Raw genomic sequence first — 15,792 nt, 5'->3', positions numbered from 1 at the left:
ACGGGTACTGAGCCAGACCCTGGCACTCCTCTGAGGTCCCTGGGGTTGCCTCCATGTGGAGAACAGTGTTAGGGTAATGCATGGTGCTGGGGATAACAGAAAATATGGTGGGGGGCATGGTTTGCATATGGATGCTTACATTTTCATTTTTCATCGTCTCCCAGAAGTTGCCTATTCCTTTATATCTACAGAATTTCTGAAAAGGCCAGGATTCTTCAATTGGCAATGTGCAATTGCTTTGGAAATGTGCCTCTTTGCTTTAGCAATCACTGTATCCTATATTAACCCATTTTTAAAGTTCCTGTTTTGGAATAGCTTGAGATTTATAGAAAATTTGCAAGGATAATATTAAGCCATTTAAAAAAAATCTACAAATAGCATTTATATTACAAATGAGTGTGGTGCATTAAAATCTTCAAATCTTTATTTTATCCTGCTTGTTCCCCTTGTATTCATTTTAGCCTGATTGAAAGTAGAACAGACACTTTAACCCCTTTTAGTAAAAGACTGAGGCTCAGTTAAACAAATAATGCCAAAATTAATGTTTCTCAACTCCGAGCTTGGTTTTGGCATTAAAAAAAAGAAAAATCTCGTAGACTTTAAAATGTGCAGCCAGTTTTAAGAATCAGGAATAAGCCAAATTCATAGTTGTTTTTCTGTATTGGTTTTGTGCTGGGCTTTAATGGTGGTTTCAGGGTATATAAAATATGGTCCCCACTCTCCTGAGGAACTTAACTGTGTACAAAGCATATACCCAAGGTGCAGGGGAGGGAGGGGAGGAGAAGGCCCTGCAACGAGAGTGGAAAGCCAGTGTCACCACCATAGGCTTAAGTAACAGCAGACTCCTGATTCCTATGTTCGAGGCTTCCTCATTGACTCATGTCATTCCCTTTCATCAGAGAGCTACATCACCAACAATTTTGCTCCCTTCACTTTGCATAGCATTTAACAGTATATAAAGCACTTGAACACCGTTATCTCACTGGTTGTCATGAAACTCTGTGAGAGCAGGAAGCAAGGGTACCTGGGACGCCAGGTGAAGGAAGCAGAGCTTCTCGAGATCATGTCACCCCTCCTGGCGTAGTCTAATGCTACCCGCACCCTGGGCCCCAGCTTCCCCATCACTCTCATCTCTCCACGGCCATACCGGGTGCCGACCCTGCATTTCCTCCTGAGTTCCCAGTGTTCTTTGCCTCCTTAGTGGTTCAGTGCTAAAGAAACCGCCTGTCAATGCAGAAGACACAGGAAACGAGGGTTCAATTCCTGGGTTGGGAGGATCCCCCAGAGGAGGAAATGGCAGCCCACTCCAGTATTCTTGCCTGAAAAATCCCATGAACAGAGAAGCCTGGTGGGCTACAGTCCGTGGGGTCGTAAAGAATTGGACACATCTGAGCGACTGCGCGCGCACGCACACGCACACACACACACACACACACACACACACACACACGTGTTCTTTGTTGTTACAGACATCTGGAGGTAATCATGGAGCCCTCTCAATTAATTCAGCCCCATTAATAAATGACAGGGTGGATTTGGGGCTGGAGAGGGTGAGGAAAGCTTCCGGGCCTCCGCTTGCTGGAGAGCTCTTGCAATCAGACTTGGAGAGCCCTCCTCAGGGAGAGAGTGTGAGGTTCAGCCCCAGCCTGCATGCTGCCTGCAGAGGTGGTTGGTTTACCCTGACACCAAGACATCGTTTTTCTTTCCTCACAGAGCATATTTTAGTCTGAGTAGGGCCGTCCCAGGCTGGCTTTTGTATCGCCTTCCTAATTGAATTTTTCCTAAAGATCCAGTATGGTTTGAGTTCATTGATGGGCAGAGCTCCTGATGGGTGTCGTGGGGGGCTGCCCTTGCTTATAGGGGTTGAATATTTTAGCCCCTGGCCGTTAAGCAGCAGTATCTTTCTCAGGCATTGTGGCAAACACTGCCCTCTCCCCAGTTTCCAAATACCACTTGGTGAGCAGCAGTACTGCTTCTGCCAGAGGCATCATCTTAAAGTGTCCTGCCATGCACTAGTCATGCCCTTGTTTCAAGAATAAACCTTGGATGGTTCCTTGATGTCTGCAGAATTCAAAGTCCTCAAGTTTGCATACAAAGCTTTCAGTGCTTTGGTTCCATCCCACATTTTTAGTTACTTTGCTAGCTACTTTTCTGTTTTCCCCCTCCAGCCACACTAAATTGAAGTACTGTGTACTTTTCCTACCCGTGCAACGTTGCCTGTGTTATTCAGGCCTGACCTCTACTCAGCATTCAGGGCTCAATCTGAAGGTCACCTCATTAATGAGGTCTTAGTTCTGCTCCCTGCAAGAAGTGATTTTACCTTTTTCTGCATTCCAGTAACACTTTATTTTTTACCTCACTTAGATAATGTATGTATGTATGTATGTATGTGTTGATTGCTCAGTCGTGTCTGACTCTTTGTGATCCCATGGACTGTAGCCCAGGCTTCTCTGTCCATGAGATTCTCCAGGCAAGAATAGTGGAATGGGTAACCATTCCCTTCTCCATGGGATCTTCCTGACACAGGGCTCGAACCTGGGTCTCCCACATTGAGGGCAGATTGTTTACTGTCTGAGCCACTAGGGAAGCCTCACTTAGATAATGTCATCATTTAATTGGTATGGTAATCATTTTAATAGATTGTTAATGAAATTGAAGCTTTTTTTCCAACCTTACTGATATAAGATTCTCCTACCATAGAAACTTCTTAAGGCTAGGAACCATTTCTTGCTCATATCTATTTCCTGAAGAATGCTAGGCACTAAAATAGGTAACTGTTGGAAGAGAGGTATTCAAGGTGGGTTGAGGGGAGTGTTCAATTTTTCTCCTCCTTCAGTTAAGGTAGTTCTTTCTATAACTCTCCACCTCCTCCTCCTTTCCTTTCTCCCTTCTTTCCTTCCTCCCTTCTTTCATCATCTCAGAGTCTGTTTCAGAATTTCATTAGGTATGGATTAAGAAGAAACAGTAATGAAGAGAAGTATACTGCTTTCATTTTTGTGTTTCTTTAAAAGCAACTGTTGGTTTCTTTTTACTTCTAGATTGAACAATGTCTCACCCATCTTGGCTGCCACCAAAAAGCACTGCTGAGCCTCTTGGCCACGTGTCTGCACGGATGGAGACCACCCATTCCTTTGGGACCCCCAGCATTTCAGTGTCCACACAGCAACCACCCAAGAAGTTTGCCCCAGTCGTTGCTCCAAAGCCCAAGTACAACCCATACAAGCAACCTGGTGGTGAAGGTGAGTGTGGGCTTTGCAGAGGTGGGTGCCTAAAACAAGAGAGTTCAATATAATAAAAGTGATTTGTAGTACAATGTTGCATTGGGAAAAGAATTTTGTAGTATGGCTATCATAGTACGTAGACTGTCAAATGTTGAAGAACACGTAGTAACCACCTAGGCAACTCTTCTTTTGGGCATACAGATTGAAATCTGTTAGGGGTTATCTGATGGTGGTTTTGGCCAGAGCTAAAACTAGAATCCTCGTCTCTTCATTCATAACTCAGTGTCCTATTGCAGTATCCTCCACCCCCATCCCATTGTCTTGTAGAAATGTGCCTACCACCCAGGTTCCCCTCCCTCTTGCCATCAGACAAGTGTCCCACGTGCTACCAAGCAGTGGTCTAACGGTGTGTCCGTTTGAAGTGACACTTAGACATTTTTTTCCCCTTCTCTAGTTATTTTGTCTAGATAGTTATTTTATCTCTTCATTTTGGGGGAGAAGTAAGATGAATTTCCCTCTACTATGAAGAGAATAAAGACAGTCCCTCTTACCCAGAAGGAGGCAGAGGTGTGAGGAGGGCTTAGTGGTTAGGACAGCCAGTGCACACTTGAGGGTCAGGATGGGGCAGGATCTGTATCATGTTGGCATGTGTGAGAGGGCGGGGGAAAGCAGGTGATGGTCTTGCTTCAGACGTCTTCACTCGGAGTGCTGTGAATTCTAGTGAGTTGGACCCTCGGCTGAGTCTTCCTGTGCTGAGATGCCCCATCCTGGTCCCCATACTTTGTGAGGTCCTCTCACTGCCCAGCTGGTTCTCTAGGGATGCTGGCTTCATCTCTGATCCTCTGCAGCTCTTTGCTCAACTCTGATCTTTCTTACCATGCTGCCTCACCATCCTTTTGTCCTCTGTGACCACCCTACTCGTGTCACCGTCTCCAGTGTCTGGGCATGACCTGGATTGGAGGGAATTGGAAGTCATCTCTTCCCTGGGTTTCCACATGCATCTTATTCTGACTGTCAAATTCCTACTTCTTTTGTTGCTCCTCCTGCCATCCTTAATCTGCCACTGTTGACCAGATGGTCTGTGTGAGGCACTCTGCTTTTTCGTTGTCGTTCTGTTGCCTTATCCTTTAACTCTATGAACCTACTGCTTTTTCACAGCAAAAAATGGAAACTTGGAGACAAGAGGTGACACTCTCTGTGGTTTTGAAGTGAGACTATTGTCCTCACCCAGCCTGCTGTGCTGCTGGTCCTCCTTTTCCTGGCATATGTGGCACTTGGGCCCCATATGATGGTGATACCTCCTCACTTCCTTATAAGAATGTAAGCTTTGTTTCCCCATTTAAGCAACAAGATATGGTTTCTCACTCATCCTTATGTTCCTCTTGGCTCTTATTATGCTACTGTGTTTTTAGTGGGAATGGTTGTGTGTGGTCAAATGTATGTCTGTGTCTTCTTATGTGTATATATATTTGGATGGATGGCGGATGGCTGGATGGGTGAGTGCACCACTCAGTAATTCTCTTGCAATAAACAGTTTGGAACGTGGCATCCTCTCTCGAAGCAATTCAGTCTCATTGAATTTCTGAAGTCTTGAGTCTTTCTTGCAATTCTGCCAGTCTCTCTTTCTTTTTAATATAACCTTTTTTGAATACGTGAAGGAAGAGATTTCGCTTGCATATATGCATTTTAAAGGCAAACGTGGATAAAGGTTCATGGATATTCAGACTTTTTAAAATGTAGCTCTGTCTCTTCATCTGCTGTATCTTATGACTTGATATTTGTAAGAAGTGTAAGATTTACTTTCCTTTATATTTAATTTAAATGTTAGTGCATCTTCTGTTGCCCTCAACATTTTTATAATTCATGTTACTTTTGTTTAATTTTTAATACATTTTCTAAAGTTTATATGCATTTTCTTTTTTGGTCCATTTAGAATGTTCTGTACCATCAGTGAAATCCCCAGGTAGTAGGTAACACAGTTTTCATTTATAGGGTGAGTTGATGATGCCAAGGTCTTGTTAGCTCAGCTCACGCTATCCTTTGCCTCTATACATACTCACCCTCAAGTTTTAGCCCGTAAAGCCTTAGCTTTCATAGCTTAATTCAGAGTCTGACTTCCAAGAACCTCAGCCATGAAGACTGAGTGTAAAACCAACAGAAATCATAGCCCACCTTTTGCTGGTGTCAAGGTGAAAAGCTGCAGTGCAGAGAGTGTAAGTGATTTGTTTGAAGATGGATGACCTGCTTGTCATCAAGTTGGTGCTAGACCTCAGGTCCCCTTTGTCTGAGTCCAGAGTTATCAGGACCCTGTATAGTCTAGTGAGGACTCCTTCCCTGCATGTCACTTCTATGCATCTCAATACAGTCCTTTGCACAATTGTCTTTCCAATAGATTTACTTGTATGTGGGCCTGTCTCCTTTGGTAGATTCAGACCTTTGGGAGGTGGGGCTGCCTGACTCATGCCTTTACTCCTGACAGCATCCAGACGGACACCTGACACACAGTAGTACTCGGTGATGTTTGCAGTGATAATTAAGCTACAGAACTGTGAACCTGCTTATCCAGGTTCATATTCAGGCTTCTCAAATACTTTTCAGGGTTTATGGTTCTGTATGGGTTATTTTTACCCTCCTCTCCCCTTTCCTTGAGCTTGGTAGCCTAGGGTTTGTTTAACCACTGCTACCTTGAAGTTACTGATTACATTTCTTACCCTGGTCTTATGTCTGTAATCTCTGGGGTTTGCTTTCTCAGTTTTAAATTCTGACTGTGAAAGTTGAAAAAGTACCCACATGTTTTCCACATCAACTTATATTTATGTGATACCATATGTTATAATTTTCTTTTATAAGGTATTCCACTAATAACTTTCTCTGAAGGGCTTTGGCACATTTAAAAGTGAGGTGTACTTTTTTCCCAGTTAGTAGCTCTTTAGGCCTTAGGGTTTTGTTATTTTGCTACCATTGTTCTCATTTTTCATTGATTTTTTTTTTTTTTTTTGTCCAACAACTTGTGTATCTTGGAATGCCCCTGCATTTCCAAATGCCTTTCTGTGTCCTGTACTACATACTTATGAGCCCATGCATATTTTTTATTGTTTCGTCTTCTTGCAATTTTTCCATGTTAAGTGTCTATGTATTTTTTTTATGGAATGATTTTGGTATGTATGTGTGGCTTTATCTCTTTAACTTCTCTTCTAGACTGGTGAGGGAATAAGGTGACATAATTTTTCTTTTGGTCTTTAAAGTACTAGCAGTAGTGTTCTTTATCTTGTAATCTGGGCCCTTCTCTGCTTCCAATTTGCAAAAATTTCCCAAAGCCTTAGACTTTGATGGCAGAACAGGGTATAAATCTTGCTTTTTCTGTCCTTGGTAGATACCAAAGAAAATGATCTTTTTTCTTTTATTAATACATTGTTTTATGAAATGATTTTTGAAATTTTCCTACTATTTTAACTCTGGCAATTGGAAATTCTTTCTCTCAATAATTTGGCTGAATGAACTGTGATAATATTTTGTGTTCCTTATTACAATAGATTATAATACAGAAAGATTTGTAAAGTTTGTAGGTTTGTAAAGTTGGAGTTATCTTGTGACCTGGAGTTGACTTTCTCCAATTTCTGAAATTTCTTTTAAAAATATTTTTTACATAAGAGTTTAAAAAAAGTGAATCCATAGGGTACAAATTCCACATGATCGTTTTAGTAGAATTCCTTTTGTTTGTACAATCCATTATAATTTTTCTAGCACATCCATATTCATTGTTATTTAATTATCAAAAAAGTGTTCTTATTGAAGCTCTCTGAGTTAGATAGAATAGATGGTATTGCAATTATACCAAGTGGTAAACACCCAAAGTGAAGGAACTTATTCAATAATCACATAGTTAATAAAATTGCAGAGCTAGGCTCTATTTTTTATATCTTGGGCTCTTATTGATTTTAGAAGGTTCTATTTATTAGAGATTGGGCTAGATAGCCTCATCTATTTTGAATTCATTATTTTATTATTTTTCTTTGAAGTTAATTTCAAAATGGTTACTTTTTGTTTTAAACTAACTTTTCCTATGTATATTACCTTCTATGCTTCTGTATAATAATAAACAAAGCCTCTGTTTTCAAGCTTTGCCTACATTGCTTCACCTAGACTTGTAAAGTCAAATCAGAATAGGTGAAATAAATTCTGTTCATTGACGATCCTAAGCCTGGAAATTTTTTTACTAGTTCTCTCTGTGTTTTATTCTACCTGAGGTTCCCAATCCATTCTGTGGAGAGGGAGTAGTTATTGCCTGTTGCTAACCCGGGGTAAACATAGTACTGAGAACAAAATGCCATCTTAAACAACTGGTCTCCCATGAAGGAAATGGCAGCCAAACTTGTTTCCTTTCCACTTTCCTCCCCAAGCCTTTCTTCATGTTTTACTCACAAAGTCTTTGAGCAGCAGAACTAGAAAAGAGTGTGAAGGTTTTCTAGGGCAGTTCTTTCACTTTTCAGAAGTGAAAACTCAGTCTGAGAGGGAAAAGAATATCTTCCCAAGGTTACCCAAGAGTTTGGGGCTGGACTGGCTCCAGAACTCAGGTCTTAAATGTGCTCATTCCATTAGGTCTCCGCTGTCTTAGATTGGAAGAGACGAAAGTGGGGCTTGGTTCCTAGGAATTGCTGAGTCTTTGATTATTGCTATTTGGTGTTGAACTGGCCGTTAGTGATGTGAAGTCATGTAATCTGGTCAGGCAGGACATATTTGTTTTTTCAGTGGATAGCAACAATGTGAGTGAAATTGATGGCCGTTTATGGCAATGTATTTGAAAAAGTAATTTGGAATGGATTATTTCTGCCACTTTTAATCTTGAGAGTCCCTTGACTCTTGAGAGTCCCTTGGACTGCAAGAAGATCCAACCAGACCATCCTAAAGGAAATCAGTCCTAAATATTCATTGGAAGGACTGATGTTGAAGCTGAACTTCCAATACTTTGGCCACCTGATGTGAAGAGGTGACTCATTTGAAAAGACCCTGATGCTGGGAAAGATAGAAGGCAGGAGGAGAAGGGGATGACAGAGGATAGGATGGTTGGATGGCATCACTGACTCAATGGACATGAGTTTGAGCAAACTCCAGGAATTAGTGAGGAACAGGGAGGCCTGGTGTGCTGCAGCCCATGGGGTCACAAAGAGTTGGACATGACTGAGTGACTGACCTGAACTGAACTGAACTCCTCTTGCAGTTAGTAAAAGCTTTTAACTTTTTATACCTGAAATAATTGGTAGGAGAAAATGTGTAAGGACTGATGGTGAACTCTGAGCAAGTCGCATCTAAATATTTATACTTGAACTGCACTCTTCTGTCTCTGATGTGAAAGGTGAATCTTGCCTGTGACTTTGGAGGTATAAATGGGAAACATCGTCTTTGTATAGTTCTAACAGTCCTGTTAAATCTCCAGCCATCACAGCCAACACTTACAACTTCTCAGACTGTTATAACTGTGATCTGTCAACAGGACAGTCACAAGTTCACTGAAAACCTCGAGTTTGACTGGTGTGTCCCTTTTCTGATTCACGGCAAGCATCTTGAGCCTCATCTCTCATTGTGGAGTACAGTAAATGAGTTTAAATTTTCAGAGACTGGGGGGAAAAAGGATAAGCTGTGTATTCATTAAAGGGTCAGATACTAATTGTATTAGTTTGATCTTTACATGCATCTTCTTGAAGAGAAAAGAGCTTAGAATTCTTTGTATGAAATCATGAAATCAGATTTTACTAAATATTCATAGGCCTTATTGACACTCAAAAGAGCCAAGATTCAGTGCTGACTTGGTGGCCAGGGCATTTACATTTAAGCCTCAGTTTCACTCCCTGACCTTGGACGTGTCAATATTCTGTTTCATGTTTTCTTACTTTATAAAACTAGTTGGTAATATCAGTTATCTTATGAGGTGGTTTTGAGGATCAGATATAATGAGTGTAAAAATGTTTCACAAACCATAAAATACCTTACAACTCTAGGAATTACTTTTGCATTCTCATTTAACAATCACTTACTTAAAGCAGAATTTGCGCCAGACAGACACTCTTTTAGGAGCTGAAGTAATGAGCCAAATGGAGACTGATCTCTGCCCTTGTAGAGTGTATTCCTTGCTCTAATAAAAATAACTAGTTGCTTTTATTAATATTAAGTAATATTGATAAATTATTAAATAGTATTTAATAAATGTATTTCATAATTTTATATAGGCCATTACTAATAATTAACTAATAATACCAGTAATATAAGATTAACAAATGTATAGCAGTATAAATGCAGCTATTAATAATATTCATAAATACTGATAAAAAATATAAACTTCTAATATTAGTGATAGGGATCTTAGTGCCTCAATATTGTTATAAAATTCTTGAACCAGGATAAATCTTAAAAATTGCTGAATACACTTTCATTTCTCAGATAAAGATAGTTACTTCCATAAGTAACTATGGAAGTAACTTATGTTACTTCCATATACGGCCTTTGCTCTAGGAATGCTGTAAATATCAAATCAAAATTGTTGAATACAGGCAGGGGTTACTACCTCATTTCTAAAGCCTCAGCAAGGTCAGGTGTTTGTTCAGTATCACAGAATAGTAAGTAGTGAAGCTGAGTCTGGATCTGGTGGATCCTTCCGTCATTGTTGTAGTTCTATGTCACTGAAGGGTTTGGGGTGACTTGCTTATAATCTACAGTGATAGAATTAATGTAGGTGCACAGAATGGATTAAATGTTTTAGGACAAAAAGGAATTCATGAATTGTTGACAAAAATGTCTTATCTTATAACTTGCCACATAATTAACTGCTGAAATAAATGCCTTAATAAGGTGGTAGATTTCTCATCCAAGTCTGACTCCAAAAGCTGTAAATAATGAGATATTGTGTGGTGAGGTGCTCTGTAATCTTCTTCATTTTTAAATTATATAAATGTGAAGTATAATTTTCACTCCATATTTTAAATGTGAAGAAAGTTTAATTTCTTGTTCAAGAATAAAAGTAAATAAACATCTACAGAAGGAAATGGCAACTCACTCCAGCATTCTTGCCTGAAGAATTCCATGGACAGAGGAGCCTGGTGGGCTATGGTCCATGGGGTCACAAAAAGTCAGGCATGACTTAGTGACTAAACAACGTACCCATTAAACCAGCTAAAAAAAAAAAAATCACATCATTTGCTGGTGAGGGTGTGGAGAAGCTGAATCTCTCATACATTGCTGGAAGTTGTATGCAAAATGGTATAACTAGTCTGGAAAACTCTTTTTGCAGCTTTTTTTTTTTTTTTTTCTTTTTAAACCAAAGTAAATGTCTACTTCCCTGGTGGTTCAGTGGTAAAGACTCCACCTGCCAATGCAGGAGGCGTGAGTTTGATCGCTTGATCAAGAAGATCCCCTGGAGGAGGAAATGCCAACCCACCCCAGTATTCTCGCCTGGAGAATCCCGCAGATAGAGGAGCCTGGAGTGCTATAGTCCATATGGTCACAAAGAGTAGGCTATGACTTAGCCACTAAACAGCAACAACAACAAATGTATATTAGCCATATGATTTAGTTGTTGTACTCTAGGGGCATTTAATCCAGAGACATGATAAGTTATGTTCACAAAAGCTCTTATACATGAATGTCATAACTTATTTTATAATGGCAAGATACTGGAAACATCTTAAATGTCCTTCAGTCGGTAAATGTTTAAACAGACTCTGATCCATCCATCCAATCTATTTATTAATAAGAAGGAATGATTTACTGATACATGCAGCAACTGGATTCACCTCAAGGGCATTATGCTTAACGAAAAAGGAAAAATCACTCTGGAAGGATTACATATACCATATGATTCCATTTATAAGAGATTCTTGAGATGATGAAACTCTAGAGATGGAGAGCCGTTTAATAATGGTTGTTGGGGGACAGGATGAGGGGTGGACTGGTGCAGAGAATGGGTGTTCACATTAAGAAAAAGCAATGGGGAGTTGGTGGTAGAAGAGTTCTGTATCTCTCTTGTGGTGGTGGTTACATTGACCTGTACATGGGTTAAAATAGCATAGCTCTAAAATACACAAAGGAATACAGGTTAAAATATGGTGAAAACTGAATAAGGACCAGTTAACAGTAATGAAACAAAGTCAGTGTTCCTGGCTGTAATATTATATCTTTTCAAATGTTACCATCGGGAGAAGGTGAGTGACTGGTTCTTGGGACTCTTCATATTACTTTTACAACTTTCTGTGCATCTATATTTTAAAATAAAAAGTATAAGAACCATATGTAAATAAATACATATAGATTTCTTAGTGTTTTTTTTTCTCCTTTTAAGAGTACCATCTTTTATGCACCATTTGAAGAACATTGTTATAATGGTTTTTTAAAGCAGGCCAGTCATCAGACTGATTTGGGGACCATTAAAAAAAGAAAAGAAAAAGAACACCATCTTTGGGGCTCACATCAGCCCTACAGAATCAGAATCTCAGGGCATGGGTCCCAAGAATCTACATTAAAACCACATAAAACTTGTTAGGTAATTCTAATTGTTTATCAACCAAAATTCAGCAACTAGTTATTTCAGCAACTTCGGGGGTCAGTTCGCTAATGCTCTTGAACCTTCTCCAGGTCTTGTGGGTACAGATCCTCTCCTTAATGACAGTAGCTGTGGAAGTCTTATGCTCCTTTTATCGTGTGAAGAATGTAGAGATTCAGGGACTCAGATCCTCCTTTACAATGCTATGCTTTTCCCCCTGAGCTTTCATCATAAATACCAATTTCCTGCATATGCTGTCCCAAGGAGTTTTAACTGGTGTCCAAAAACTAAACAAGATGTAAAGAAAAAAGAAAGATTCTTCTAGAATGCCTCAGCAATGCCCAAACTTCTTCATAATAGAACACTTTCTCTCGTATGATTTCAGGTAGCAATGCCTGAAATCTCAGCTGATTTTGGGTCACGACAGGCCCATGTAAATCATCTATAAATAGATTCATTATGAATATTATAAAAATAAACCTGACACCTAAGCCTTTGGGCAAATATACCATATAAAGAAATCATACCCTGAAACAATGATTGACCCTAGGAGCTGTAAAAAGAAAAAAAAAAAATCATGGTGTTATATTTTTATCCTCCTTCCTTAGATTTACAGTATCCAGAGCCTGGATGGCTAGGAATAGCACCAGGGGCAGAGGAGGGCAGGACCCTGAGCTGTGACACCCTGAGCCTGCTGTGTGCTTTGACCTTCCAGCATCTCTTATTATCCATTCTGTATGTTTTCCTGTGTCTTGCTGCTTTCAGGCAGAATAGATTGTCAGCTAGTCAAGATAAACATGTAATAGCAGATGTTGCAATCTGTTAATTAAGTGAATTAAAGGACATGAAAGATGTGGTGTTGGAGGGATTGGGGAAAGCTTCAGAGGAAGGGGACATCTGAGCTGACTCTTGGAGAATGAACTAGTTGTTAGCCACATAGGAAAGGGCGGCGGACGGCATGGCATGCCAAGCAAAGGCAGTGGCATGCGAACGCAGACTTAGGTGCCCCTTCTGACCCTTGTAATTTTAGTAGCTCTTTACTGATGTCCTTAGGTAGCGCATCGAGGCTCCTGGTAGCTTTGCAATATGAGCAAAGTAACTTCACTCTAAGTAGATTCAACATCTCATGTGCTTTGACACATATCTCTAGGAATAGCTCCAGAAGGGTGGGTAGCTACAGGGAGGAAATAGGAAGAAGCAAAAGTATAACAGTCTTACTACACTCTGGGCAACAGCTACTATGCTGGTGGCCCTGGCCAGAATCGTCCAGCCATTTCTCTCCAAGAGTCTATCATGCTTAAACATGAAATGTTTCTATATGTAGAGATGCTAAGACCATCTCTACATGTCTACATCTCTAAGGTATCTCTACATCTCTAAGGCAGAGGCAAAAACCAAGTCTGCCTTTTAATTCTCCCCAAACTAAGCTAAAGCTGTCTGTTTACCCAAATACTCACCCTTAAGAATGTGAGATGTGAGCCAACTATAACTTTGTTGTTGTTATTCTGGTTTATCTCCTTTTTGGGTGATCCTGAGAAAATAGGAAGCAGCAAGAGGGACTTTATTATGAAATATTCATTACAACTTGCAACTTTAAAGGTGTGTGTGTGTGTGTGAATTGTTTCTGAAGCACTTTCCCACATAATATCTCACTTAATTACCGCTATATTCTGTAACATTATTATGGTTCCTTTATTATTAAGGTTCCTAGAGACAAATGAAAAATCTGAGGTTCAGAGGATTCAGGATGAAGCTTATAAATGGGCAAGCCACATTTGATCAAATTTGAGTGTTTTCCCTTTCATAAAGCATTGGTAATGTAGAATAACCACTGCATAATCCTTGTTGACTATTGGTATTACTGATAATAATTTCTCTGGGAGAATTTTGTTCTAAGAATATGAGAGACATTTTAGTGAACTTACCTAGTCTATTTCTCCCGAAGGCCACTCAGCTTCATTGTTTACCTGATCTTTTCTGTTGCCCTATAAAGATGGGTATCATCACCCTTAATATACAGGGACTATTAGACAAAGTGAAACAACCAGCGCAGGGCAAAGGTGGGATTTGAATCCTTGTTTCCTAATTCCAAGTCCAGAGCTTTTCCTCTGCACTACTTTGCATCTTGTGTTAATGTTATAAATAGTTTTTAAAAGAAAACTCTCACACTTATTTTTCCTAATCTTTACCAGAGATGTTAGAAGTAGAATTTGTCCAAATAACATGTGAAAATTACTTAGAATCACCTGTGCATGAGATGGTGTATGAAAGTATAAAACAGCCAAGGTAATCTCTGTAAATCATCAAGAAGACAGTATTTCAGAGAGCCTTTGGAATAACCATTTGAAATAGCCATTAATTCCAGTGAATTATGTCATCTTGCTTAGACTTAGATGTCGCTGGTAGTTTTATTGACATTAAAATGAAATTAAAATGACATTTAAATTTGCTACTATTTTGTTATTGATTTGTTCCTATATAATAATGACTTGTGGTTTATTAAGTGCTTCCTTTGTAAAAATTATTTACTGGAAAATAAATCTCCAAGTTAGATGATATGTATCTGTAAACATCACTATTTGAAGTGTTATACATACCCCCCAGGGCTTCCCTGGTAGCTCAACTGGTAAAGAATCGGCCTGCAATGCAGGAGACCCCGGTTCAATTCCTGGGTCGAGAAGATCCCCTGGAGAAGGGACAGGCTACCCACTCCAATATTCTTGCCTGGAGAATCACCATGGACAGAGGAGCCTGGCGGGCTACAGTCCATGGGGGGTCGCAAAGACTGACTAAGTGACTAACCACCGCACAGCACCGCACATACCCACCCAAAGCTCAGTAGACTGAATTTGCATCTTCATATCTCACCATCAGCGTTTTTCTTCAGTTTCCCTACTCAGCCCAATTCAGCTGCATCTTATGCCATTTTTATTCAATAGAACTCTGTAATAGATAGGGGAAGAGTAAAAACACATGCTAGCCCTTAAGCAGTTTATATTTTCATTAGAAACCTGACATATGAAAATAATCAGGTAACTCACTTTATAAAGCTATAAATTTTGTTTGTGAAGTGACTTTATGGCTAACTTCTCAGAGGGTTCAGAAAGAAGAGTTTACTTGGGGCCAGGATAGGATTGGAAGGATAAAAGAAGGGAGACTCAAGAGGCAACCGTTAGGCACATAGACTCTAGCATCAGATCTGGGTTTAAGTTTTGTTTTTAGTCCTTACTTCTCTAGGAACTTGAGCTAACTGGTTTAAGTAGCTACTTAAGCTCTTTCAATATGTTCTTACTTTAAAATAGAGATACACATATCCCAAAGAGTTATTTTCAAAATTAAGTGCATAAATTAGCATAATATCTGGCACAAAATAATGGCTAAGTTGTTGGAAGCTGCCAGCATTATTGTTGTTGTTATTATTAAATTAAAGCATGACCATTAACATTGGGAGTGATAATCCATAGTTTGTTCATCCTTAGACTTTTAATCATAATTGTCTAAATATAACTCTTGCTGGCCATTTTTGAAAATAACCATGGTTTTATCTTTTTTTTCCCTATGGTAATCTTTTGCCATTTGACATTTTAGAATAGGCCTGTCTTATTCCTGGTAGAATTATGATTTTTTGATATGTCCTTTTTGGAATTTGCAAGACACCATTCTTAGAGAGAGGATTTACTTGAACCATGTCACTATTGAAGAAAAAAAGATTCATATTTATGGTATCCCTTTAAGAAGGAACATTCTTATTATTGAACTAGTATTACAGATAATAATGTAAGTGAACATTATAAAGAGCAAACTGGATAAAGTAAATCAGTGATTTTTATTAACTTTAAAAATCTTTTGTTTTCCAAATTCTTTAATGAGTCAGAGAGATTTTAGAGATGTTGTTAATTATATCATCACAGAAAAATAATTAATTAATTTGCTTAGGAATTTTATCTCAGGTCCTATTCATCTCTGGGATTCATACTTGGAATTTAGCCAATCTCCTGATATTGTATTTAAACTTGGTCCATGTGTATGTCTTTTTCAGGG

General features: G+C 39.3%; 1 protein-coding gene across 14 annotated transcripts in view; it reads left to right on the top strand.

Moving 5' to 3' along the window:
- Nucleotides 1-15,792, top strand: part of LPP (LIM domain containing preferred translocation partner in lipoma) — a 715,161-nt gene that overhangs the window by 229,205 nt on the left and 470,164 nt on the right. For all 14 annotated transcript variants that reach the window (XM_065943106.1, XM_065943114.1, XM_065943107.1 and 11 more), the window contains one exon: nucleotides 3,039-3,239. In XM_065943106.1, coding sequence (XP_065799178.1) covers nucleotides 3,047-3,239 — 193 coding nt within the window. In that variant the 5' untranslated portion in view covers nucleotides 3,039-3,046. The remainder of the gene's footprint in view (nucleotides 1-3,038; nucleotides 3,240-15,792) is intronic.

Source organism: Muntiacus reevesi, chromosome 8 (genome assembly GCF_963930625.1).
Source record: "Muntiacus reevesi chromosome 8, mMunRee1.1, whole genome shotgun sequence".
Taxonomy (NCBI): domain Eukaryota; kingdom Metazoa; phylum Chordata; class Mammalia; order Artiodactyla; family Cervidae; genus Muntiacus; species Muntiacus reevesi.
Note: the sequence above shows the minus strand (reverse complement) of the source record. Positions and strands in the feature narration are given on the sequence as shown.